The 18,693-nt window shown below is 37.8% G+C and overlaps 1 protein-coding gene across 1 annotated transcript; it reads right to left on the bottom strand.

Annotated features, from left to right (window-relative positions):
* Nucleotides 1–325: 325 nt before the first annotated feature.
* LOC110446643 lies at nucleotides 326–18,259 on the bottom strand. The gene is made up of 5 exons (XM_021491899.1): nucleotides 17,836–18,259; nucleotides 3,832–3,936; nucleotides 3,214–3,357; nucleotides 2,664–2,767; nucleotides 326–1,734 (listed from the first exon to the last, which is right to left on the bottom strand). Exons 1-5 carry the CDS (start codon nucleotides 18,083–18,085, stop codon nucleotides 1,420–1,422), a joined length of 918 nt encoding a protein of 305 aa, XP_021347574.1. The 5' UTR covers nucleotides 18,086–18,259; the 3' UTR covers nucleotides 326–1,419.
* Nucleotides 18,260–18,693: the final 434 nt, after the last annotated feature.

Raw genomic sequence — 18,693 nt, 5'->3', positions numbered from 1 at the left:
GTCAGCGTCATTTTGAAGCTTCCCCTCCCGCTTCGACTAACGTGAGAAAACCGTTAAAATCAAACATTTTGGTGACGTAAGGGCGATACAGGAATCGTCTTTCGACTGATGACATAGCCACTAAAATATCGAAAATTTAAGGGATTTTATAATTATATTCATGTCAACAATAACAAGATATTTTAAATGTAAAAGTAAGGATTAAACGCCGTATTTTCTTCAATGCTCATACCAGCATGAAAGATTTTTTCTGGTAATGCCGAGAGAAACTTGCAGTGGAAACGTAAATATATGAAATTGAAACAAAAAAAACTGAACACAGACATTTGTACAAGGTATATATTTGCAAAACGGACATGTTGTTCTTGTCACATGGTCAATGGATTTTTTTTAATTTGTTAGTCAAATATTACGTATTTCAAGTTAAATCATCACAAGGTTACAAAATTATGCCCATCAATTTATTTTATTTTTTTATTGAGAGACGATTCTGAACATTTTAATATGTTAACAATAAAATTTGTATTAATAGTAAGCTTTGCATGGATAGCTACTATTAAGGCGTTTATGCTGGAGACTTAAATCGTAAACAAACTACACTTTCATTGTAAAAGAATTACCCCCATAGAATAATAGTGATGTAAAAATAACGCTGTAGATTTGAATAAATTCAAACTACCAAAACATGAAATGTCTTGTTCAGAACGGAAAACATATATACTTTTTTTTTTGTATAATCTATATAAAAACATAATTGGGTATATACATTTCTATATTATATGTACATCGAATATAGTGAGACTTGATGCAATGAACATGGTTGCGTAAATAGAGAAGGGTACAAATGTTACTTCCGGTTCCGGTCTCCCAGTTCCGGACAGTCATTTTCGCGTCGGTCTCTTTTGAACCAAATATTGGTCAACATTTTGGCAATAATTCTCAGAGGCCAACTTCGGTATACCCTGGGTTAAGTTATGGAATGTATACCTACATGTTAGTAGTTTTATATTTCTGAGAAGTATCGAGAGAAAATTACAATCTCTTTAATAAAATCTTGTGTATACAAACGCACAAATCTCTTCCAAGCACATTGGTACAACCGTTCTAGTTGAATGAGTATCTTAATAAGATGAAGATGAAAAATATGAACACAATAATATATATATAAATTTCTAAATCTACCATCTGAAAACAATTAACAGAAATACTGGGACTTTGACTCAATTGATCACATCCCCCCCTTTTTTTTTAAAGTATGACGTCATTTGAAGACATTATGCATTTCGTGGAAGCATCCATGCTAGCAAATTTGGATTATGATAGTAAATTTAGGATAAGCTTCAACAGCTAGCTTCCCTCAAAATAAGGTCCGGCCGTCTTTGTCACCTGTAAGATGCATATAATGGTTTGATGTTGTTTCTACTTGGCGGACCAGTAGGGGTCGCCGTAGGTCACAGGTAGGTAGCGCGGTTGTTGGACCATGTAGGGCTGTTGGGCGTACATTTCTTGTCCACCATACCCGGAATAACCATAGTTGTAGCCGGACGGGTAGTAGCCATTCTCGGGCTGAACGTAGACATCCTTAGCGACCGGCTCTTTCCTCTCGTAGGAACTATCATCGAAGTGGCATCCAGCAATGGCGTAGAAGCTTGCAGTCAGACCAGCCATAACCGCACCGACCCATCCAAGTATGTAGGAGTAACCATAGGAACGAGCAGTGGCATTCGTCAGGGGCTGCAATATTTAACGATACAATTATAGAACTACTAGTGGCACTCGTCAGGGGCTGCAATATTTAAAGATACAATTAGAACTGCTAGTGGCATTCGTCAGGGGCTGCAATATTTAACGATACAATTATAGAACTACTAGTGACATTCGTCATGGGCTGCAATATTTAACATACAATTATAGAACTACTAGTGATATTCGTCATGGGCTGCAATATTTAACGATACAATTAGAACTGCTAGTGGCATTCGTCAGGGACTGCAATATTTAACATACAATTATAGAACTACTAGTGGCATTCGTCGGGGGCTGCAATATTTAACATACAATTATAGCACTACTAGTGGCATTCGTCAGGGACTGCAATATTTAACGATACAATTATAGAACTACTATTGGCATTCGTCAGGGGCTACAATATTTAACGATATAATTATAGAACTAATAGTGGCATTCGTCAGGGGCTGCAATATTTAACGATACAATTAGAACTGCTAGTGGCATTCGTCAGGGGCTGCAATATTTAACGATACAATCATAGAACTACTAGTGACATTCGTCAGGTGCTGCAATATTTAAAGATACAATTAGAACGATTAGTGGCGTTTTTCAAGGGCTGCAAATCAAACGATGGAATTATTTAACAACTCAATTTCATTGTGAATTAAATTATCACTGTCTGGCGTGTTTTTATTTGGTATGGCAATGCCCTTCACTATTCTTTCTAAAAGAAATGAGTTTTATGGAGCATTAACGCCACCGCTAATTGCAGAGTATGAATAATATACATACTGTGTACTTTCTTTAAAACACTACCAGACACATAAGGCAGTTATACCAGTAAGTTTGCCCCATCTATCCTGCGTTTTTTGCTAAATTATATTACATTTGGTGCGGGTACTCATTAATGTCAAAGTGAGGGCGAGACTTACAGCCGTCCATGTGAAGGGGAAGTGGGCAGAAGCGTCCGAGATCTTGTTCTTCTCCATGTACTCAGCGCCGTGGAAGAAAGCAATTGATGCAGCACAGGAAAACGCTATCAAAAATATTAATATATATATATCAAGCATGTTATCAGTCTTAAAACACAACTAAATGTTAAAAATGAACAGTTGCATTGCATGAGTTCATGTTCTGAGTATTAGCATTTTCCCTTTTACATGAAAGATGAATAAACAAAGAGGATTTTTCTGGTTTAGATTTTCTTAGCAAGTTGTTTATCTCTCAGTATATAGATCCCAATTTCTATAATGGTATTTTTTGTATTTCCTTTCCTTTTTCGTGTTTATTTTTTATTTTGTTTTCAAATAATATTTTTTTGAACAATTCTATCTTTGCAAAATACATAGCAAGAAGTAATTGATAAGGAATGCTTTGAAGAAAATCTCTCTTTTATCAAATATTTAAAATCATAGCTATATTAAATTCAAACTTCAAGGTATCCAGTGTCATGAACCACACTGACAATATAATGAAACTTACCTGCAATAAAGGAGAAGAGGGAGGCGAAATAGGCCCAGCGCGCTTTGTGACGTATTACACAGATTAGGATCAGGCCGAACACAAAGGCTGTAAGGAAGGCCACTAGGGCCAGGATGAAAAAGGCCAACCAGCATCGGATCAGATCTATATATAAAAACAAAAATAATACCAGTACTTTTCCTGTCCTTAAGTTACAAATGTAAGTGGTTATACCATATACCAAATATAATTAAAATGAATTAAAATATGATATTCTGACAACTTCCGGTTGCAATAACTATCAATATCAATATCATTGTCAAAATGTGTCTTCCACAATTGCGATAATTTTGTAAATCTTTAAGCCTCAAAATTTCAATCGAGTTTGATAAAAAATGGAATTAAAATGAAACCATATAATGTTTAGCAAGGCATCTGGCAGATGTAACAAACAGAATCCATTTGAGTTATTAGAAAACCCCCATCGAAATCATTTCACTAACACGTTACAACGATTTAGTTTGATAAGACCAGCCTTTCACATTTAAAAGAAAGGACCACAATACGATTTGAGGACAAGAAATTGGAAAACTTGACAACTGATCGTCCTGGCAGTTGAATGGTATAGTATATACGTACGGATCCTCGTGATGTAGTTCTCGGTGTAAGAACTGGTACTTTGCGGCATGTCATACGACAAATGGAAACAGTGCTGGTCCAACAAATTGGCAGCTCCATCCAGGACTGGAAAGAAAAGGGTCATAACTCTTATTAACTTATCCGAGCAAACGACACTACTTTTATCCTCGTATGTATATAAATGAGCTTAGTCATTTGGTGATTGATGGTTTATTAGATATGCATGCCACGATACGAAAATTCTTGAGTAAGTGATCAATCTTATTAGCACAACACATCACATGTATGCATACAAAATGAAACAATGGTTTTAAGTGAGAAAATGTTGACGTAATGGTGTTCACTTTGTAATATTTTTTTAAATATCTTTACTTCTCATTTCTCTGTGACAATAAATACATGATAAATAAAGATGTATTCCGTTTATATATTGGCGTTTATATGATTGACCCCGAGGATGATCAATAGTATGTACACACGTGTATACCTGTAACAGAAATCAATCACGTGGAACAAACGTCACGTGACGAGTCCTTTTCGTTTCTTTGATTATAACCTGAATAATAATCGATTACTTTATCTCAGTATTTCGTTCAAAGGATTTCGTAAAAGATTTATGAGACGACAAGGAGCTAACCAAGGGTTTCTCGAGGACACAACCGAAGGGGAAAATAGAGGCCTCAAAAGTATAGCAATGGGGTTAGCAGATCATTAAGGTAATAGGATTGTGTCACCATTTCTCAGTAGAATTTCTTCAAATTTTGTAGTTATATTGCTTTGAAGTAAAGAAAATTTTCTGCCACAAAAAAGATATAGGTTGTCAGAATTTTAAGGATTTAAATGAAATGTTATGTAAAATGGAGGGAATTTAGAAAAAGTCTTTCATATTTTGCAAAATAATGTCAATAAAAATGATACATTTGTACCGACAGAGATTAGTATTGCATTAATGTATATCAATTTAATAAATGCTGAAATTGTGTAAAATAAATTATCTTGAAACGATTAAAAATTGACATTTTATGATAAAACCATATACACATTGCATGTAAGAGTTATATTTCTTGAAAAACTTCACAGTAGTGAAATAGGTAGCCGGTTTCCTGAAGTACAGAAAAATGGACACATGTGACTCATTGATAAAAAAACCCACCTGAATTAATGCCTGGATTGCTTTGAAATACTTTAATATTGCAGAGAGAACACGCTGTTCTGTCAGTAATAAACATACAATATTCATCAATTTAATATTAAACAAAAGAATATGCGGAAATTGTGATACTGTCTCCCTACATTGGATTTTCAACTAGGGATGTACTTCCTGTTTCCGTTTATCAATATCCAATGTCCCATAAGCAGAAATCACCGAGACCCAAATCTAACCTAACGCCTTCGTGGAGGGGTTCCCACATCTAACCCACCCTTAACAACCTGTTATAAACTTGTAAGTTGGCCATATGGCCTGTTGGATTGAAATCAATAAATAAACCTGTCCTAACTCCAACTCAACGCCTTCCTGGAGGGGTTCCCACATCAGCACTACCCCCACCCCGTCCCAAATCCTCCTTGGACGGGTTCCCACATCAATCTCTCAACCCACCCTGTCCCAACTCCAAACCAACGCCTTAATTACTGGAGGGGTTTCCTGATCATAATCAGTCGCCACCCCATCCCCCTCCCAATCAATGCCGTATTGGAAAGGTCCCCACATCAGACGTCCCCTTCTTCGATGTTTCGCATGGCACAAAGCGCCTGTATTATAGATTCGAACTCCTGCTACTTATCGTACGTGTACCCAGCGCCGGTGTTACATTGTACCATTACCCTGTGTTAAACTATACCAAGCGCCTGCGTTTATATCAAGCAAATGCGCTTTATTTTGTATCAAGCGCCCGTGTTGTACACAGGCGCCTGTTGTATCAAAAACGGAAATCGTTGATGCATTATTAGCAGAGCGAAGAACCTGTCCAATCAGTCAACACTTGATTGTACTATGTGCTGTGTCCAGTCAAACGTGTCACACCTAGGGTCGTACATGGTCCAGTTGATATAAACGTCTGTTAGCCTGCAACGCTAGATTACCTTATCAGACGTACATGGAAATTACACACTTTGTTTTGAGTGTTTCTGCTATTTCTAATACCTTTACACAAAATTTCAATACATTTTTTTATAATCGATGTTTATGAAAAATATCAGCATTGTTAGTTTTAATCAATAAATTTATCATAAAGATAACAATTCTATATGGTATTCCTGTTTATTGTGTACAATATAGAATGTGTATTGCCTCCGTCTGTGTTTTTATGAGATATCGTGGAAGGGTAAGTACATAAAATCACAGACCCGACATAAATATTTTTACTTGAGTGAATTCGGCTTAAGATCTAACTCAACGCACACGGTCACCAAAAAACAAGAGTTAAGTGTTCCCTACTTTATTTAAATCTCTAGCAATATTTGAACAATGTGTAAACATGACAGAAATCATGTACAATGAAATGTACACTTTAGGTCAATGTAGTAAAATTATATATAATAGAGTTTATAGATAATTAACGTCAACTCGTGTATTGGCCCGTCAAGATGTGTTTTTAAACTTTATATGAATATACGTACGTTGACAAAGTAGGTGTTTTTGTTGAATAAGTCTAAAAATATTCCTGTCATTTCGAAAAAAACCCAAAAAACTCAAGCCACTTGTATGATAGCCACATATACTCTAGTCACATGTATGATAGTCACATGTATGATCGCCACATGTACGATAGTCACATGTATGGTAGTCACATGTATGATAGTCACTTGTATGATCGACACATGTATGATGGTCACATGTATGATAGCCACATGTATGATAGCCACATGTATGATGGTCACATGTATGATCGACACATGTATGATAGTCACATGTACTCAGTCACATGTATGATGGTCACATGTATGATGGTCACATGTATGATAGTCACATGTAAGATAGTCACATGTATGATGGTCACATGTATGAGTCACATGTATGATAGTCACATGTATGATAGTCACATGTACTCTAGTCAAATGTACTCTAGTCACATGTATGATAGTCACATGTATGATAGCCACTTGTACTCTAGCCACTTGTACTCTAGTCACATGTATGATAGACACTTGTATGATAGTGACATTTATGGTAGTCCCATGTAAGATAGTCACATGTATGATGGTCACATGTATGATCGCCACATGTACGATAGTCACATGTATGGTAGTCACATGTATGATAGCCACATGTACTCTAGCCACATGTACTCTAGTCACATGTATGATAGTCACATGTATGATGGTCACATGTATGATAGTCACATGTATGATAGCCACATGTATGAGTCACATGTATGATAGTCACATGTACTCTAGTCACATGTACTCTAGTCAAATGTACTCTAGTCACATGTATGATAGCGACATGTACTCTAGTCACATGTATGATAGCCACATGTACTCTAGTCACATGTACTCTAGTCACATGTACTCTAGTCACATGTATGATAGCGACATGTACTCTAGTCACATGTATGATAGCCACATGTATGCTAGCCACATGTATGATAGCCACATGTACGATAGTCACATGTATGGTAGTCACATGTATGGTAGTCACATGTATGGTAGTCACATGTATGGTAGTCACATGTATGATGGTCACTTGTATGATGGTCACATGTATGATCGACACAAGTACGATAGTCACATGTATGATAGTCAACATGTATGATAGTCACATGTATGATCGTCACATGTATGATAGTCACATGTAAGATAGTCACATGTATGATGGTCACATGTATGGTGGTCACATGTATGATAGTCACATGTAAGATAGCCACATGTATGATTGACACATGTACGATAGTCACATGCATGATAGTCACATGTATGGTAGTCACATAGATAGTCACATGTATGATGGTCACATGGATGATAGTCACATGTATGATAGCCACTTGTACTCTAGCCACTTGTACTCTAGTCACATGTATGTAGTCACATGTATGATAGTCACATTTATGATAGTCACATGTATGATAGCCACATGTATGCTAGCCACATGTATGATAGCCACATGTATGGTAGCCACATGTACGATAGTCACATGTATGATCGCCACATGTACGATAGCCACATGTATGATAGTCACATCTATGATAGCCACATGTATGATAGTCAGATGTACTCTAGCCACATGTATGATAGTCACCTGTATGATAGCCACTTGTACACTAGCCACTTGTACTCTAGTCACATGTATGTAGTCACATGTATGATAGTCACATGAACGAGAGTCACATGTATGATAGTCACATGTAAGATAGCCACATGTATGATTGACACATGTACGATAGTCACATGTATGGAAGTCACATGTATGATAGCCACTTGTACTCTAGCCACTTGTACTCTAGTCACATGTATGTAGTCACATGTATGATAGTCACATGAACGAGAGTCACATGTATGATAGTCACATGTGGCTATCATACATGTGACTACCATACATGTATGATAGTCACATGTATGAGAGTCACATGTACGATAGTCACATGTATGGAAGTCACATGTATGATAGCCACTTGTACTCTAGTCACATGTATGATAGTCACATGTTTGATAGTCACATGTATGATAGCCACATGGATGATAGTCACATGTATGATAGCCACATGTGACTGTTATACGAGTGGCTATAATACAATAGGCCATCATACATGACCATCATACATGTGGCTATCATACATGTGCCTATCATACATGTGACTATCGTACATGTGGCTACCATACATGTGGCTATCATACATGTGGCTATCATACATGTGATTATCATACATGTGACTACCATACATGTGGCTAGAGTACATGTGACTATCATACATGTGACCACCATACATGTGACCATCATACATGTGACTATCGTACATGTGACTATCGTACATGTGACTCTCATACATGTGACTATCATACATGTATGGTAGTCACATGTATGAAAGTCACATGTATGATAGTCACATGTTGGATAGTCACATGTACGATAGTCACATGTATGATCGCCACATGTACGATAGCCACATGTATGATAGTCACATGTGTGATAGCCACATGTATGATAGTCACATCTATAATAGCCACATGTATGATAGTCACATGCATGATAGTCACATGTATGATAGTCATATGTATGATAGTCACATGTACGATAGTCACATGTATGATCGTCACATGTATGATCGACACATGTATGCTCGACACATGTATGATCGCCACATGTACGATAGCCACATGTATGATAGTCAGATGTACTCTAGCCACATGTATGATAGTCACATGGATGATAGTCACATGTATGATAGTCACTTGTATGATCGACACATGTATGATGGTCACATGTATGAAGGTCACATGTATGATCGACACATATACGCTAGTCACATGTATGATAGCCACATGTGACTGTTATACGAGTGGCTATAATACAATAGGCCATCATACATGACCATCATACATGTGGCTATCATACATGTGACTACCATACATGTATGATAGTCACATGTATGAGAGTCACATGTACGATAGTCACATGTATGATGGTCACATGTATGATAGTCACATGTATGATAGGCACATGTATGATCGACACATGTATGATCGACACATGTATGATCGACACATGTACGATAGCCACATGTATGATAGTCACATCTATGATAGCCACATGTATGATAGTCACATGTATGATAGCCACATGTATGATAGTCACATGTATGATGGTCACATGTATGATGGTCACATGTATGATAGTCACATGTATGATCGACACATGTACGATAGCCACATGTATGATAGTCACATGTGTGATAGCCACATGTATGATAGTCACATGTATGATGGTCATGTATGATGGCCTATTGTATTATAGCCACTTGTATAACAGTCTCATGTATGATAGCCATATGTATGATAGTCACATGTATGATAGCCACATGTATGATGGTCATGTATGATGGCCTATTGTATTATAGCCACTCGTATAACAGTCACATACATGGTAGCCACTTGTACGAAAGCCACCCGTATGATACATAGTCACATGTACGACAGCCATGTATGGTAACAGTAATGATAGCCATACATATGGTTCCGTTTATTTTATCACGCGTATTCCGTAGCTTAATGCACGTGAGCAAAAGAATATTTAATAATGAAGTCACGTAACCTGGTCTGTGTTTGTGCGTTTGTTCTTTTCGTTGTGTAGCACGCTGAAGGCTCTAACTGAACATGTAAACATTTATTACCCATATTGCTCATCCGTCCGTTTAGGCCAGTCTCGTTTAGTAGCTACATGAACCTAGTGTAATAATGCCTAGCGCAGTTAATTTGTCATTGGAGAGTGCTTTGACGAGGAGTCGTCTGCCTCAGGTCAACGAACTGCGGTCAAATGCAAATCTATTTGCGTCCTAAGGGGAACCGGCGGTGTCTGTATCCTGTCATAAGGAGGCAAGTGTCTGGATTGCTAGCAAATGTTTCAAAGTATGACTCAAACGCCCGCAACATATTACCTGGAAATTTAAGCAACTTGAATATTTAATGAAAAGGGGAATTTTAGTGGGGTGGTTAATGTACAATTAAGGAGTGTCTCAAAATATGATCGCGAGAAATCAAAAGTATATCATTGTAATAATTTCATATTGATCCATTGACAGGTCAGGCAATAGATCAAAATGAATTATTACAACTCATTATTTCATTGTGTGAAAATATTTTTTTCTGGCTTGATTTGAAAATAAACAGCGTTATTTATTAGCTATTATTTATTCCGCGATTTTCAAACTTGCCAGCCACTCTCCAACCTCTATGAATTAAATGATCTCGTTCTCTTATCGTTAATAGTTACGTCTCGACGGAAAATAAATTCAAGTTGTAAAATGTATCTGTCTATTCAAGGAAACGTGGTTGTGAATATGCATGTGAATCGCTTTCACTTTCTTTGTCAGTACGACTTAAAACTAATTTTCTTACCACGATTGTTATATAATCGTATGCTCTACGAGGTTATACGTGGTTTTAATGTTTATGTTTACAGCTGTTGATAGGACGTTAAACAACACTAAATCCAACAAGACCAGGGTGAAGAAACTTGGATTGTAAAAGGTTCCGAGTTGTTTTGTATCAATACTATGTATTCTATCGAAATCTTCATATAATCAGCGATACGTGCAATGAATGCCAAAATACTTTTATATAATTTTATGTAAATAGAACAGGTATATGATCTCCGACCCTCCCATTAATTACTTAGTGAATGCACCCACTCTCTGTCAGAAACCAATTGTTAGGATCGAGTCTTTTGAGAAACGCCTTTGATAGAAAACCTGTGCTCGTTAAGTCTACAGAGCATATTTATACACGAGTTACAATGGATCGATTTTTATTTGTATACATGTGTTTGCACAAATTCTACGTCAACCGGTCGAACAGGACCGGTTTACCGATATTTATAGATGTGTCTCTCCGCGGTTTTTCACTTAACCCGCGGAAGGCCATCTCACAACAGTCTAGTTTGTGGACGATCTCGGTGTCAAACTGTGCAAGTCACCTAAATAGGTAATGCAATATGTACCTATAAATAAACAATTCATGTGATGGTGTATTGGTGCTAGTCCAGTGCCGGTAGTGTGTGGCAGTCTAACAGCATAGCCCATGTCTTATTTCACGATTGGAATCGGCATCATGGAATAAGTTTCAGTCAAATGGGTTTCATACCATCAGAAATGTCAATATACATTTCAATCCTTCTATTCACGTTCAAAACAACACAGACAATTTCTTTTTAATCAGTTTGTCTGGTTTGTTTTTGGTTTGCGATACATTTCAAACAGACTTTTGTTTGCTTGTTATGGGCTTAATGTTCTCATAGTAGAGAAGATGAGATGAAGACTAGTGCCGAGGGCGACATCGTGGAAAAGAAAAACATGAATACCAAGGTTGGAAATGGGAGCAGTCTATAAAGTGTTATTTCTTCAATGTCCCCTTAGCAGGCGACATAGAAGAAAATACGCAATTTCGTAGAGGGGTGGGGAGGAGCACATATTTTTGGGGGAATATAAAGGTTGGGCTTTCTTATTGGTACCGTACATTCCCGTTAGGCGACAAGTGTCTTTTTGAAACTATCCGGAAAATTGCGTCAAAGTTGGAATTTAATGAGATGACATGATTAGATCCCAATTAGCGACATTTTCCGACTGGAAAACATTCGCATGTACAAGGTAACAGTTGTTTGGTTACTCAGTTCAGTCAATAGATATAACTATTTCCCGACGTCAATAGTTGTCTGTTGACATGCTTACATTGTAACTTGTATTATTTTTAGAAACAGTCGATATTGCTTCACATGTGTTAGCAAGTCGAGTAACAGTTCTTGTCGTTTGTGAGAGAGAAAAATGACGACTGGTCGGTTTATTTACACAGGAAATGTAAATATGCGCCTGTCAGACACAAATTAGTCCTGCCCTAGTCCGGGATGTGGTCTGGACAGCAAATAGCCGCTGGTCAGATATAAACTGGACATCATTGCCGTCAACTGTCACCATGAATAGGATCATGGCCCATCATGGGTAAATCATTGACAATGAACAGGTGGAGACAGTCATGTACATGTATATGTTTGTGAAATAACGTATCAAGCAAAGGGTGTTCAGGACCTGGTTTAGGAGTATAGCTATATATAGTGTCCGTCTTTAAGGCTCACTCCCTGTCCCAAAAACAGGCAAAACACTGACAATATATATTAAAGTTTTATAATATATATTAAAGTTTTATTTTTATATTCCTACAGCAACTCCCCTTAATTTCATTTTGGTATAGCTTCAAAGATTGGACAAGGACACTAGCAATGCCCAGGTAGCTCATTTGTTAAAAAAAACCTAAATAGCGACCGTGTTTCAATAGGAGGTCCACGGTTCGATCCCGGTCTGGCTCAGATGCATTTTTTTTTTTTCTCCACAAAAGAGTATTGTGGATTTTTGTTTTATTTATTATTGCAATTTTAATTATTTATTTATAAGCTTCCCGCAAGCTATTGAGGTTCTTTTAAGAAATGAATCATGAAAATCCATATCATAGATTCAGTTTTGTTAGTGGTAAGGGGATCCTTAAAAAGATCAATCGAAATGAGAACCCCGGTCGTCTTACTGCAGGTGAAAATAATTTGCATAAACCGTATGAATTTCATTAAAATGATCGCATCCTGAATGCGCTGGGAAAATGTTAGAAGGCGAACAGGTGATTGGGACATAATGTCAGTTTATGTATTTGTGGGAATCTCATTACGGGATAGTTGTTATGTAGGAAAACGTGAGAAAACCGCGTACATGTTGAGATACATACATATATATATAGATTTTATACTTTGTATACTGTATGTGTATACATCTAGTAGGTGTTGACACACCGGTTAAGTAAGTACGCAATACGTGGGCGAGATCGAAACTAAAGCGTCCAGCGTAATTTAAATAATATTTGGGCTTTAGGTAGAGTTTGTTTTTCCATACGACACGTTCGGCCTTTATGTTACAGGTATATGATGATCTATTAGAAAGGTTTTAACAGAGGTCATTCCTAACGCCCTAAAGGGTGTGGTCACGCCTTGTACAGTATCCGTCTTCATGACTAATAAGGGTGGATAACTTCAATTTTGACAACTTATTATGAGTACGCAGCGTCTGTGGGAGTTTGTACAGTGTATACGATTGGAAACAGGGTGTCGTATTATGTTTCCGAGTCTCCTCTCGTCAAAGCTGTCGTTGAAGTATTGTTAGCTTTTTTTAGACTTAAGTTACATAATCTCACTAATTAAATTGCTAAAAGTGATATTTGTAGGTGTGACATTGAGTACTGAAATGTAAACACGCAATATATTTTCACAACTACATTATACACAGGTGTCGGCAAATCTGACTGTATGATCAGATCAAAGTTACCGTTTAAACTGTCTAAACTCTCAAATGAAGTTAGGTACAAGTGTACACATTTTTACGGTGTGCACCTGACGATTTACGGCACCACTACAACGACACGGCTGGGTGGAACCAAATTTTCCCCGCGTTTTACACAAAAGACTACTGTGTAATTTTGTCAATTGTAGGCAAAGAGAGCTTTGTGTGATCAAAAACCTCACCTTACAATAAAATTATAATGTGACATTTTCATAAATATCTCACAAAAACGGCCCGATACTCTCCATTTATTTGTAACTTTCTAGCACAACGCATTTAAAAAGGTAAAATTTCTACATCATAAAGTTCCAATTTTGATCTAGATCCAACACAATTATAGAAGTAGGTATAGGTATACTGCAAGTTCTGATGAAAAATACTTAGCTTTCGTTTGCCTTATTATCATAGCAATGATCGGAATGTCGGGAACATTCCTCTCAGAACAGTATTTGAGGATGAGGGGTGTCGTGTTCCGAAGCGGGGACGTTTGAAACGTCAATTTTAAAGTTGATTTCCCCCTAGGAATTCGGCCTTCCGACGAGCCCGAGTAAAATGTTGAAACCACGTGGTCAGTCAAAAGACCAGGGACAAAGACATGTACTGTCTGGTGCCCGAACGTGTCCATTCGAGCTCAGGGGGAAATGACCAGTGACCAAAACGATTTTCTCAGGGCGTCGCTAAATAAATTGTTGAAGATTACGACTACACATTTTGATCGTCATTATTTTGAATATCAAAGCACTCCATGTTTTTATCTATTTTTTTTTTATGAAAGATGAATACGATCAACCATGTCGAATTTAATCAAGCTGATACATAAAGCTAACCATACTTGACCATGGGAAAACTTATCTTCAGCGATAATCTTCTACACTCTACGGGGAAACTCTTTATGAAATACGGCATTCATTCGAGGTAACAACCGATCAGGTAACCGGCTAGAATTACGTACCGGAGCGGTACCTGGACAACACAACTTACTATATTGTGGTGTCCTAGGTTTTCACTCCAAGTGACGTAGAACTTATAACCCGATCATCGGTGAACGATATATTAACACAACAGAATGGCCATATTAATACTTTCTTGTCATTTGTACTAAACTGAAATTTAAGAACAAATACGCTGCATGCAAAGCGTCATTTTTTAAAATCAAAATGGACTTTCAAGTAGATCTATCAAAATGCACTAGTCACAAGGTGGTTATTTTAATTTTGAACCACGTTGTACCCAAGTCTATATATATATACCTGCCTCTACTTTAAGGACACCTGTACGCTGTACCCACAAAGGCAAAACACTAGAAAGTTCACTCTTATACATACAGTAATCTCCCCTTAATTTCGTTTCGAATGTAAGTGTAGTGCGACCGGTTTATTTCATTTGTATTATTTTTAACATAATTCCGCATATTTTTTTTAATTTCAGAAATGCTCTATCAAAACCATAGTCATACCATACCGGAGAGAGAGAAAAAAGTACCCAATGCATCCTTAGTTTCAAAGAGTAGTACGGGGCGGGGATACTTACAAATGTAAGGTTGGGAGGAAAGGAGGGGCGTCAATGAATTCAGCGAAACCAAAGGGTCAAATTCACGTACACAGGTAATACTCGGTCCAGAAAGAGAAGACTTGACATGTCACGGATGACTGATTCCAATCTACGTGTTGTAGTGCGTCTGTATACGGTTTTAGGTTACCGGGGTAATAGAAACCGTGCTGGTATTTATTTGGTATAATTTTCCACAGGAATGAGGTCATCTATCTTCACACATCAGTAGATTTGACACACAGATCGTCGATAGTTGTGGTTTTTACCCGATATCGTATACTGTAAGATGGGTTTCGGGCTGAACATCAACGTTCAACATTTATTTTGATGAAGTGTTTTGTGCTAAATTTAGAGAGGAGAAACATCTCGCATCTAACATTTGACAAATGTTGTTTTTTCACATACCGATCGTATGATATTATCAATTTGGGGCAATACATGTACGTTTTATCAAAGAGGTACGTCTATTACAAAAAGCTACTTCTCATAAGCTGCTGGCATAGTGAACCCCTGACCTCAGTAGACCTACACACACAGTATTCGAATGGGAACATTGTTACGTCAAACCGTCCAAGCCATCGATCTGACAGTCCGCACCGGAATATACAAACAAGCTACAGCTAGCAATAACCGTCCGGTACTTAATTGTCAATACAGTTCATACACAAACACAACGTGGACAATACGGTGAACAAATAAATACGGCCCCATCCACAATACGGTGAACAAATAAATACGGCTCCAAGCTAGCCAGTCGGAAATAGCATAGAAAAAAGAAAATAAAACCTCCTTCATTGCAGGACATTATGGTACAATGGGCAAAAGGGTTCATCGTCAGTGCGAGTCTGGAAATATACTTCAACTTTAAAAAAACCATTGACCCAATTAGAGGCAGACATCTGTATCCGACGACAATATAATTCAAAACCAGGGTACCCATAGGATGATATACTTCAATACCAAGGTACCCAGAGGGCAATATACTTCAATACCAAGAGGGCAATATACTTCGATACTAAGGAACCCATAGGGCAAAGAAGGTTCAGAAATAACGTAAATGTTTCGGGAATAAGGTACCAAATTGGCACAAGGTTTCATGAATAAGGTACCAAAAAGGGCACAAGGTTTCATGAACAAGGTACCAAAAAGGGCACAAGGTTTCATGAACGAGGTACCAAAAAGGGCACAAGGTTTCATGAATAACGTACCAATTGGGCACAAGGTTTCATGAATAAGGTACCAAAAGGGCACAAGGTTTCATGAATAAGGTACCAAAAGGGCACAAGGTTTCATGAATAAGGTACCAAAAAGTGCACAAGGTTTCATGAATAAGGTACCAAAAAGGGCACAAGGTTTCGGGAATCAGGTTCCAAAAGGGCACAAGGTTTCAGGAATAAGGTACAAAAAGCACCGAATGGAAAAAGGACAGCTGGGTTCAGGAATAGTTACACATTTTTTAAAGGTAGTAAAAAAAAGCAGAAGAGTTCATGAGTAAGGTACAAAAGGGCAAAACACATCAGCAATAAGGGGCAAGATGGACAAGGCTTCGGCAGTAAGGTACCCAAACGATCAGACGGCTTCAGCAAATGATAAGGAGTCAGTAATACGGGTACAAAAAGACCTTCATGAATCAAGAACTCAATTTCAATGAACGGAAGGCTACATTTAGGAAAGTGATTACCAAAAGGACAGGAGGCTTCATGAATTTAGCACCTACAAAGACAGCAGGCTTCAGGACGAAGGTACCAAAAGGGGCCACAAGGGTTAACAACCAATGGATAGGATAAAAATGGTGAACAGGATCCCAACAATCGATTGCAATATTACAGTACTACTGCATCGGTATATAAGCTGTTAACTCAATGTTCATGGGCCATTGTCTCTTATAATGTATTAACATTGACAATTAGTACAAACAGATGTCGCCTCACTCTAGAATGTCAGACATTACGGCAATGAGCGTTAATGACAGCTTTATGTCGCGAGCTACGCCTGGCTGCCTCAACAACGAAAGGACATGATCAACACCTGTACATATAACTAGTCCCCACCCCCGGGAAACACACCACATCATGTTTTATCACTGACCGGTTTTAATTCATGTGAAAATTGTTCATATTATTTTCCTTGAACAGGAAGTGAATCGATTGATCAGGATGTTCACATTCAACATGTAAACATCTGTCAACCCAATCCAGTTTACAAGTTTCAAGAATACAAGCCAATGTTTCTAACGACGGACATTTTGTTATTTACATAATTTACATCTGAACTAAATCTTCATCAACTATTTGTATGTAAAGTACGTGTAATAATATAAGCCGGCCCACCTGGTCGCCATTTTGACTGTTTCTGGGTGGGGCAGAGGTAATACCTTTCATCAAATGGTTTCATGAAAATATAAATATGAAAAGTAGCGTCTACTTACACTGTGTGTCGTTACCAGGGTAACAGGTTCTGAAAAGACCATTCCTCCTGGTGTGGGAATATTTGCCATCAGCCAAATTTGTGGCAGAACTAGTATATAAGGCGTTGTCGGAAGCCCTGAGGATCGTCCTGTCTACCGTGTATACAAGCCAATAGTCTGTAGCAAACGACACTGCCATGAACACAATCACAATCGGAAGCATGATGGTAGCTAAAGCCATCATGACTTTGGCACACATTCTGTCCCCCATGGCTGGACGATGGTTGTGTTTCTCAATCCGACAAACGCGAGGTAATGGCAGGGGGGCTTGGTCCGAAACGAAAAGTGTGGAGACGAGGCAGATTGTCACCGTTCGTACCTGTTTCCAGTCGACTGTGTTCTGTGACCCTTAGGCGTGTCGCATGACCGAGCACGCACAATGGCGTAGTAATCGTTTACCTGGCGCTTTGTGGATCTACCTCTCTCCAGGTATGCAAGAGAGTGGTGTATATATATAGACCAATACAAACACAACTTACAAACGAGTTTGGAAGGAAACTGACGAGCCCACCAATAATAGCCAGTTTTACCTATCGTCAAGTCAAGGAATACACTAAATTGTTGATAGCGCTTCCGAAATGACATCAATATCTGCGCGTTTACAGGTGTATTTGAGTTAACACGCGAAATGACACATACGCTTGGGACAATTACACACAACCATTAAAAAGTTATGTTAAAAAGTGTTTCGTGACACGCATAAACACGTCATAATGCTTTGTTTGATAACTTCAGCATCATTAATATCAGGCCTTGTACATTTGGCCTGCATTATAATAACAGATTTTATGAAAAAACCGGTTGAACAGCAAAACAAAA

Source organism: Mizuhopecten yessoensis, unplaced genomic scaffold, assembly GCF_002113885.1.
Source record: "Mizuhopecten yessoensis strain PY_sf001 unplaced genomic scaffold, ASM211388v2 scaffold357, whole genome shotgun sequence".
Lineage (NCBI taxonomy): Eukaryota > Metazoa > Mollusca > Bivalvia > Pectinida > Pectinidae > Mizuhopecten > Mizuhopecten yessoensis.
Note: the sequence above shows the minus strand (reverse complement) of the source record. Positions and strands in the feature narration are given on the sequence as shown.